Source organism: Monomorium pharaonis, chromosome 4 (genome assembly GCF_013373865.1).
Source record: "Monomorium pharaonis isolate MP-MQ-018 chromosome 4, ASM1337386v2, whole genome shotgun sequence".
Taxonomy (NCBI): domain Eukaryota; kingdom Metazoa; phylum Arthropoda; class Insecta; order Hymenoptera; family Formicidae; genus Monomorium; species Monomorium pharaonis.
In genome coordinates this window covers 2936632-2947024 of record NC_050470.1, presented here as the reverse complement: position 1 = coordinate 2947024, position 10393 = coordinate 2936632, and the positions used below count along the sequence as shown (strand labels likewise).

General features: G+C 42.4%; 1 protein-coding gene across 1 annotated transcript; it reads left to right on the top strand.

Moving 5' to 3' along the window:
* The first annotated feature begins 211 nt into the window (after positions 1–211).
* LOC105830031 (pro-corazonin) lies at positions 212–4544 on the top strand. Its single transcript, XM_012669154.3, has 3 exons — positions 212–337; positions 3374–3586; positions 4305–4544. Exons 2-3 carry the CDS (start codon positions 3374–3376, stop codon positions 4407–4409), a joined length of 318 nt encoding a protein of 105 aa, XP_012524608.1. The 5' UTR covers positions 212–337; the 3' UTR covers positions 4410–4544.
* The last annotated feature ends 5849 nt before the right edge of the window (positions 4545–10393 follow it).

Sequence of the window (10393 nt, the reverse complement as noted above, 5' to 3'; positions counted from 1 at the left end):
TACGCATTTTAATTACTTAATCACACGAAACAGTTGCTTATTTCGATCTAGCAAACCGCATTCTAACAGTTATTCGTTATGCTCTTGATTAAAGCGTAAAGTTAGGTCAATTTTCGCACAATGTCAACTAATATTAATTACCAATAATGACCGGTCTTATTGTATGCCGGTGTGTAGGAGCATAATCTTTTGGCTCCCACTTAATATTTGACTTAGACAGGATGTTATATGCTGGAGCGTATATAAAGCTCCTCGAGTAGATCGAAAACAGAACACTTTCAGTAAGATCTTCTGCTAGATCGTACCGTTTCAGCAGCAACGAAGAAGATACATCAAGGTGCGTTCATATCTCATATTTTCATGCCGTTACACCAAGTCAGAAATTATTAATTTAAAATAAGTTTTCAAGACGAGGGGGTTCTTAAAGAATTTTTCAAGAACATTTTTTAAACATTTTTTTCTTATTTTGAAAGATCTCATACTCGCCGCGACTGTTGATTTATAAGAGAAATGTCTGCTTTATCTGTAGTAGATACCGCATGTGCGCTTCGCGGAGTCTTCCTCACTTTTATCGACGCTCAATAATAACAAGGGATAAAAAAGGGTGAAATACTGTAGTAAAATTGTGAGGTACAATGACAGGAGAAACCTAAAACTGCTTCAGCACTTTCAGTAGATGGCGCGGCGTTTATAATTTTTATTTCTGTTATTAGTATGGAGTTATCGTTTGCTAAGCTCTGATTAACTTAACCGATTATTAATTTATTATGTAATACTGTAAATTTTGTTAACATCCAATTATTAATTTGCCATTGTTTAACATATGGTAAAAATATTAGATCAGGGATAGCGAATTATATAATCAAAGATTTTGCTTTAAATAGTTTTGCCGATTATATTATTTGCCAATTAATAATCAATGTTCGGTTAAAATCGCCTTTAATTTTTCTTATAAAACAAAACAATACAAATTGAGATTTTGAGATATTCTCCGTAACTTTAAAACAAAGGCAGCCTGTTCTTTCATTTTGTTAAGCTATGGATGGAAAAATGAAAATAAGAGACACATGTTCAACGCTGGACTTGTAGAATTAGATATTCAATAAAAATTGCTTAGCAGAAGAATAATATTTCATCGAAAGTATCTTTTGTTTAATATTTTTACATTGTATTATATTGTATCTTTTTTTTACATTGTAATTTTTTAATTAATAATACTTTTCTGAGAAATTTAACAAAACTTAAAATCATAATGCCACGTTACTTTCTAAATAAAGTCAATTTCGTTTTTGCAGACGCCATTTAACGAAAGAATTCAATCGTCGGTGTCGTAAATTACAGATCTACGCGTATATCGTGGGAAGATCGTGTAATACGAATAATATAAAAGTATCAATAGAGAAAATGATACATAATGGACGTATAAACTTGCGGGAATGCGTAGAAACGGAACAATCCGGTTATATATGAAGCTAATGGATTACGAAACGTACGACAAATTGTGCCCGTCAACGTGAAATGGAAAATCCACGATATATCGTATCTTCGACGCGACGTGAACGGCGAAATAAATTGCTTCCCTGACATTTTCTAATTCCCCGTTCCGCGAAACGCGTTTGCTTTAAAGCGTGCTCGGATGAAAAATTCCAGACGCTAAAGGATAATTATCGCACGATGTATATAGCCATCTCGTTTAATTAATTCCTACTGTACGTCGGTTAATCGGTGATCTGCATAATAAGTAGGAACATACGGGGGGGGGGGGGCACAAAAGGATAACTTTGCTTCTTTTTGTGCAGCGGCATCCTAATCCTCCCCCCATCCGCGAGTCTCGTTTACCGATAATGAAAGAAATGTTAATACAGACGTTCGCGTGGCAGATAATTTTCGATGATCGCTGTCGCGCTACATTTTTTCAAAATTGTCCGCGCGGCCCACTTTTTCCTCGTTTTCTCATTCTGCCACAAATTAAACATCGATTGATATTATACGAGGCGAACAGCGACGCTGGCGTTTCGTAGCGGCTCGAACGCCCCTTCGTCCCTATGCTAACGGAGATGCTGGTCACGTCTCTTATCCGCTCGGACACTTAGTAGCACTTACGCTTATCTTAATGACCAGGGACGCTCGTAGCGTTAATGGTCCTCTTAAAATTAGCGCGCGGAACAAAAGTCGAGCGCGCGCGCTGAAAATTCTTTCGCCGGACGCCGGTTTCGCCCGGCCCTAACGCGAGTCGTGAATCCACTGTCGCCGTTCGCCTTTCTTTTCTTTTCCCTCTTTACTTCTTCTAATGAATATGAGAGCTTAAAGAGATCGATGTAAACACGCGATCCGCAAGAGTTTTGCAATTATCGTAATGGCCTACTTTTTTCGATATCTAAACGTTTATGGTGTATCCGTTAATTATAAACGAAAGGACACTCTCGAACAGCTTTATCGGACCGTTCGTCTTATTTACGAGATTACTCTCTGGAAATGCGGGAAGAAATATAAATTGCCGATGAAATGAACTCGAAATGTCATTTCGCCGCTGCTGCTCGCCGATGATCGTTTGCGTCATCGTTACTATTACCATCGTTACTACTTACCGGCGATGATGATTGGCCGATTCGAGTGGCCGATCAAAAATGATACCCCTTCTCTCCTATCGAAAAAAAAATCCCCCCGAGTAATGGCGGTAGCGTAAACTCGCGCAATCGTAAGTTGCACGGTTCCGTATATACGGATCGTTGCCTCGTCAAGTCTACCGTGACAGACGTTAGTTGCCTATTGTTTTTCCCTTCGCACCAGGTCCACGTTGTAAACGCGAGAGAGCGCGAAACCTCCTCTCCCTCCCTCTCTCCCCGAGCGACAAATCAAAACGATTTTGATTACGATTGCACGAGGAGAATTCCGATCGCCGCTATAAAAGGATCCCTGGTGACATTAGAAAAAATTGTAATTGTCCCAGTGACAGGAGCCACTTGTCTCCAATAGATATAACGGATAGCCTATATATAATCTATTTGAGCTCCGGAAATTGGCAGAATGTAAATCCGCTTGGTAAAAGTTGAAGGACTGTTTTAATAATATCCGTCGGAATTATTCAAGCGTCGCTCATGGCGAGTTATCGACGAATTGTCCCGCGCTAATGAACGTTTGAAAGTCATTAGTCGTCTTTTTTTTTTTTGAAAGCTGCCAATAAGTCACGTTTCGTCCTTGCGCAATTATTTAGCGGGCTAATACGGCGAGTGTTTGAGAAGGAATGCATACGCAGCACGATATATCGATTGTCCTCCTTACGTCCCTCATTCCTTTTTTTCCTTCGCACTTGTGTTACGTTCGCGCGGATATGGAACGTCCTCTCTTTATCGTGTTCGTCGTCGTTTCGCAGATGGCCAGGAAGTGCGCGTTCGTCCTTCTCGTCCTGTCGTTGGTTATAAGCACCGTTCTCTGCCAAACCTTCCAGTACAGTCGTGGATGGACCAACGGCAAGAGGTCCGCGTTCCCGAACTCGTTGGACATCTCAAACCCAGGGGACGAGCGTTTCGCCAACAGCGAGCTCAAGAGACTGAAGCTGCTGGTGTACGGGAACGTTGACGAACAAGTAAGTTTAAGAACGACAGAATGTTTTATTTACCGAGGAAATCTGGAATTTTTTAAGAATTATTTTTTACGGATTTTTATGGAATTTTATCGATTCCGAGAAACTTTGGAGGTTTCACTTTTAAGTTTTAATTCTGTCTGTTTTCTGATAAAATTGTTTCTTTGATTATTTCTTCTCGATGTAAAATCGATTAGCAATAAATACGGCACACTCTCTTGTGGCTCGCGAATTTTTGTATAAAAAAAAAGTAGTAATAATAGAAAACAGCACACGTTGTTCTAATTTGTTTTGTATTTAATCACCTTTCGATTTTTGTACTTCCGGAGTTAAATCCGTGAGTGATTATCAAATTACATCTTGCGTGAAAAGTATAAAATTAAATAAAAAATTTATTTCAAAGTTGGCATTAAATTCTCTAATCTTAAAACTCCTGATACATCTGGAAACAATGTATCCCTGCAATCGAAATCAGTGTGTTATTCTGTGAAAAGCAGTAAACAGTCTGATTTTAATGCTATATTTACAACTATTATGTATCAATTAGTGATATACTCTTCCTCTTAATCAAAAACACTAAAAGAATTAGTTACTGATAATCATGATTGCGAGTACCAGCGCTGAAAAATCAATAAGATTTCACTGATTCCGATTTAGAGAGTAGCGCTGAGATTTTAACGCTGTCGAGATGTAGACTAATCTGTTAACGTGTTTTCCGCAGCCGCTGCTGATCCATTGTGATTTCGTGGACAAACTGAGAAAGCACGCGGATAATTACGCCGCTCAGCTGCGCCAAGAGAAGGGACAGAACGATGACAGTTTCTAAAGCGGACACTCGGCATGACGATCATCATACATAATTATATAGATAATTTGTTTCCAAAAGACGTATTCGCTGCATATTCTTAATGGTGCTCATTTAGTTCTAGTCAAATCGGAATAAATTATTAATGCACGTAAATACATCTGTCCTAATGATAATTCGCAACCAGAACCGTCAAATCTCCCTATTGACGTGGAAACCCAATGTCCTATCGAAAGAGGAAAAGGGGGGAGAGAGAATAAAGTGTAGTCGATAAATCGTGATGTTGAGAACTGTTAGAATTACATTCGTACGATTATCGCCGTACGTTTCTTCGAGCTTGTCTCGACTCGTGACGGCTAATTAAGTTTCGCTCTCTTAATTGGACAGTCGGTCGATGGAACAGATCCGCGGACGGTCGTTGGTACTCAACATGCAGTAAGGGCGAAAGATGGGGAGGGGGGGAGGGGGGGAGGGGGGGAGGGAGGGATTTTGTCTGTCAACGGAAGATGGAGTGAAACCGTGCCGAATGGAGACACCCGCTGAGTCCCGTGGATTATCCCTACGGGCAACTTATCTTCCCAACTGCAATACCCGGCGCTCGGACTCCTGCGGCCTGAAGTATTCGGGTACACGCCGGCCGAGGATAAGGATCGTTTGAACGAAATAACAGATTAATTTTTTATCGAATCTACGATTCGGCCTCGTCCGGATTTCGCGCGTCAGCGTTCCCGCCCCGCTCGGCGGAAATACGGAGGAGCAAGGCGGCGAATTTCACAGCGCATTCGAAAGGAGAGCATCGTAATCAGCAGCGGTTCAATTAAAGATCAAAGATCGGCGTTCGATTTTTAGGGGATCCAGACGGCACTCAAGATTATTGGTCGATGACGACCGACGTCGTTGTCGTTGTCGTCGTCGCCGGGCCGTATACGTAACTACTGCGCACACACGCGGCTAATGCGCTTGAAACTTAGCTGTTAATCAGAAACCAATTACGGGAGGCGGGACGAAATGAGTTTAATCGCATTAAATATTAAAACGTTCTGACGATAGCGTCGTGAGCGCCTGCCTCCCGACGGTATACCCGGTGTCTCTGTCGCACGAGCCGGTCAGTACGTACGCAGTCAGTCATCACGGGGTGGCACACACCAGCACGTGCCACCATCCCGGCCGGCCTCAGCCATTTTCCTGTTCTTAATACCCACGGGAGAGCGGCCGGCGACTGCTGCGCTCCTGCACCCTATACTCGCGTCGAATCTTGAACCCGCGAGAATCACGCGAAACAAGTTTTGCGATCGCGACGCAGTGGAATTTTTTCCCTTTTCCCGACCACGGGAAATCTCTCATTCTCTTCGGGAAGACGACAGATTTTCAGCTGCGAAAGATTTTGATCGGCGGAGAATGAAGATTGCAAGTTTTTAATAAATGCTCTTAACGATGACTCGCCAAAGAGCCCGACGTAAGACGCTCGTTACGTTTCTACTTTAATAAAATGTCCCGAGAGATGATGCGTCGCGATATAAATACGCGTCGCAAAATTATGCTTTCATATATATATATATATATATATATATATATATATATATATATATATATATATATCGCGACGATAAAGGCTTGATGGCCGGCAACTTCCACAGTCTCGTAAAATAAATAGTGACGATCGCGAAATACAACCTGTCGAGGAATAATGTAAGACTTGATGGAACCTCGTTGAATATACGAGCCGTAACGTGAATGATGTACGACCCCATCCCCGCGTCCCCTGCAAGTTTTAACATAACTCCATGTATAAGTCATAATATTTTTTGCATGGAATTAGAATTTGTCGCGCGATTATCTATAATTGAAATTGGAATTTAGAGATACTCAGGCTCAATTTTAAACCTTGTTATTTTAGTTGAAAATTTTACACTACCTCTAAATTTAATCGCATAATTTATTTAATATCTCGTTTTATGAATTTTTCAAATTTTATTATGCAACTTTGTGCAGCCAGGCACAGTATTTCATATATTTTTAATTTTATTGTCATATCGCGATATTTATTTTCATTTAGTAATGTAATCTACATTTTATATAATTTACACGTGTACCCTTATTCATTTTATTATTAAATATTAATTAAACAGTAATGCATTGCAATATTAATTTTGATTATTACATTTCTTTTGTTGATCTCTGTCTATGCGACAATTCGAAATTACATTACAGAAGATTCATAAATGAGAATCATACACACAGTCACAGCCTGTCTTTGCGAAGATTCGTGCGGATTATCTCATTCACGGAATTACATTCCGTCTGCGAAATTTCGCGTCGCCCAACCGTCGCGGAGCTTACGTGCAACAACAAGCTGCGAAACGAAACGAATTCCTATTAGCGATAGAGAAACGTCGGCGCGGTGAAAAGCTGGGCCCTCCCCCGACGGTCTCTTCCCCGGTATAAATACATAAAATCGGGCAATCATCCTAAATGGGCGCCTCGCTACCGGATCAGGAGCGAGCTGTCGCCTTTTTCGAGCTGTCGTCTGTCGCCTGTCGTTTGTCGCGCGACAAGGGAGCGCGGCAATTCCGGGACGCGGCTGTGTAGTAGTTGAAAACGAAAAAGCGTGGAACGACGGAAAAGCGTTTGACAAGTACAATTTCCGTCTCGGGCGCGTCACGCTCGCTCGGTGCTTTTATTACTTTCGCTCGTGTCTCTCCCCTCCCTCCCCTCACCGCCGCCCGACCTCCACCCCGCGAGGAGATACGTTAACGTTTACCATCGCGTTGTCTTGCGGGCGTCGGGACCGAGATATTAATTCGCCCGAGATACCATACATTCAGTCTTTCGCGTCAAATTATTTTCAAGTCTCAACAAAAAGTAACGGATCATTTTTATAAGAGTACTTAATAATTAAGAGTAAGAGTTACTTAATAATCTTCATGTACATTGGAAATGCGATTAAAATTAATTGCGACGGTCACGACTCGTGAGGCTTCGGAAAATAAAAGTATATCGAGATTTCCTTTCTTAAGGTCCAATCAGACACATCCCACGTCCACAATCGATCTTTCTACAGATGAAAGTTCTTCGAAATATTACAAAGATGATTAAATCATATTACGTTATATTAAATTATATTGAATTTTCTTTTTTTCTTCAAAAAGAAGCGCAGACGTTTGTTCTAGCAGTTTGAAAGCTCATAAAGTTTTCGAGATATTTTGTCCCGTCTTAAATAGATGAAAAAGAAGCGGTCGGACGCGAAATGACCCATGACCGGACCACTGAGGTGCCCTTCCTCACATTGTACCGTAAGGGTTAATATTACGTCCCAATTTTCTCCCTCTTTCCTGCACGATTTACGACGTGTACTTTTCTCCCCTTGAACCAGGCGACCTTCGTTGCTCGTTCCTAGGCGATTCCGAGTCGCCGATGACCTAGGAACGAACAGACGTGATCGCCGTCTGTCTGGCGGCGTCTGTCCGGAGATGGAAAAAAAAAAAAGAGCGGTTTCGATTTTAACACGGCTCGACCGTGTTCTCCGCGGCGGCGAAACCGCAAACGATCGGAAATAGAGAAACTCTCTGCCTCGGAAGGTAGGCTACACGGAGGGACCCGTTTTACGGGCAGGAAATGAACGGTGCTTCGACACTGTGTTTTAGAAAACGCGCACGAGGGCACTTAACCGCCATGAAAATTGATCGGCCTCCTGCGTCCGATCAAAATACCACCCAACTAGGTGTTGCGCCGTTCCCCGAAACGGAACCGGAATACTTTCCCCGCCGGAAGAGGCCGCCGGGGCCAATTATTTCATTTTTTTCTCGGGAAACAACCTTAAAACAAGCATCTTTTTTGCTCGATCGCGTACTTCCATCGGTTGTATACGGGAAAGCGTAATTTTTTAATGTCCACTTATAAATCATTTTTTCTGCCAGTAAAAACCTGCCCGAGTTCGACCTAGTCAAGTACTGGCGATTTAATAGCAAATTTAATTGGACTATTAGTGAGCGCCGGTGATTATTAAAGTCTAAGTGCAAAAGTAAAATGCACTCATATTAATCTGGGAAAAATTCTTTTGAGAATTTCTTTTTATATATAGATTTTTTTACTTACAAGAACTAAACTAATATTTCACTGTAAAGAAATTTATTAAATTTTATTTTAAGCTATCACAATTTTAACAATAAAAATTGTACTAAACTTGAAGTAGCATTAAGAATCAATTATATCAGTTATAGAAATTTAAAAGGACTTCTTAGAACTTTATGTGCTTTTCGTTTTTAATCGATGACCAAAAGTCAAATGAAAATAACGTCTATAAGTGAATTGCACTCAAACTTTACACAAATATTCAAACGTAATCATCTTTTAGATATTTCACAATACTCAGATGCGACACGTACATTTTTAATGCGCGCTTGTATCAATCCAATCGAATTCGTCGTGGGATAAAACGCTATTCGCATTACTTCGAAATTACCGGGAAATTGTCGGCCATAACGCGCGCTATCGCGCGCACAATAATCCCGAAAATATCTCCGGAAGCCTCGACAAGCGCGTCGCGTTGGCGAATTTATTTTTCATCGGAACTATCAATTTCCATAAGCGCGACTCTTGTTTGCTCCCGCGTCGCGAAATTGAGCCGCCATTCGGCGGCGCTGAGGCGGCGGCTGCGGCACGGTGGAAAAAGCGCTCGCGCGCGAGAAGCGCAATCACAATAAATTTTCTACGCCCGTATAAATATGGCAGCGCGCCGCGCTCATGATTTTATAAACGCCCCTCCGCGTGTGTCGTATGTATATACGTACGCGTACGCAGCGCGCGCGCGGTAAAGCGATTGTACACGCTACGCGCGGATGCTGTAACGTGCTCGGGAATGGCGATCAAACGGAACGACGTTATTAACACCGCTTCTATATTCTCTGTGGACTCATCTTACGCCGCTGCTCTCCTCCGAGCGAATTTCGTTGAAAATTTTATTCGCGCACCTCCCCTCCTCCTCTACCCCCCCTTCTCACCCGCCCAATCCTCCGCCCTTCGATATCGCGCGAAGATCGACGCGTTATTAACGGGTCTCGCAAGACAACGTTGTTCCCACGTCGCGTTCGGGATCAGATAGCCGGACAAAGCGGCTGATATCGCGTGCTCCCGGGAAATTAGCGAACGCAATACGGATCTAATTAACCACGATGTATGAATAATCCCGCGTTCGTAAGGCGTCTTCAGGTATCGGGGAAGTGAAAAGGAGTGGCGGGGGGGAGGGAGGGGTGTACCGTATAAGCGTCGATCTTCGCGCAGCTAGGAGGTACTCGCGCCTCACGCACGTTCAAGGAGAAAACGGAAAGTAGAGACAGAGCCGGCGGAAGAGTTAATGTCGGATTAGTTTTTAATTCGTGCCTAATGATCCCTTCTTCCACCTCGCCGAGGGGTGGCGTGTGCGTGCCGAGCGTGTGCACGAGCGTAGATTAATTTCCAGGGTGGCGCATCGCGCGCCGATCCGGTCGGAGTGGTAGTAGTAGTAGCAGCAGTAGTAGTAATAGTAGTAGTAAGCGGCATCAATAATTTGCATAATTCCGCGTCGATTTGCGCGTGACTCGCGAGATTACACGGTAATCCGCGCGCGCCGGCACCTGGGACTTACAATTTTCTCGAAAAATGGCATATTATTTACACGTTCCACTCGTGACGGAGCGACTGAGTACACTTCGTTAACGTAACGTATAGGGATATTAAACGATGAAGACATTTGCACTTTCTATGCTGTCCCGCGCGCGGCTTGATTCCAGCACGAGGAGAGAAAGAGAAGGGGATGAGGTTTTCCGTAGAAATTGCTTCATGTGCCTTACACGGTCAAAATATCTAAAATCTTATAACAAGAGAATAACACAGATCGATACGTGGAAGCGCAACTCATTACAGGTTTTTTTTTTAGGTCTTATTTGAGGTCTGTATTTTAGTATTGATATTGTTGCATGAATTTATATATCTACTTTTATGTTTATCAAATTGAGCGCCGAATAAAT

Coding starts and splice junctions, on each gene's coding strand:
- LOC105830031 (XM_012669154.3), top strand. CDS start 3,374: ATGGCCAGGAAGTGCGCGTTCGTCCTTCTCGTCCTGTCGTTGGTTATA. Junction 3,587..4,304: donor ACGGGAACGTTGACGAACAA/GTAAGTTTAAGA, acceptor TGTTTTCCGCAG/CCGCTGCTGATCCATTGTGA.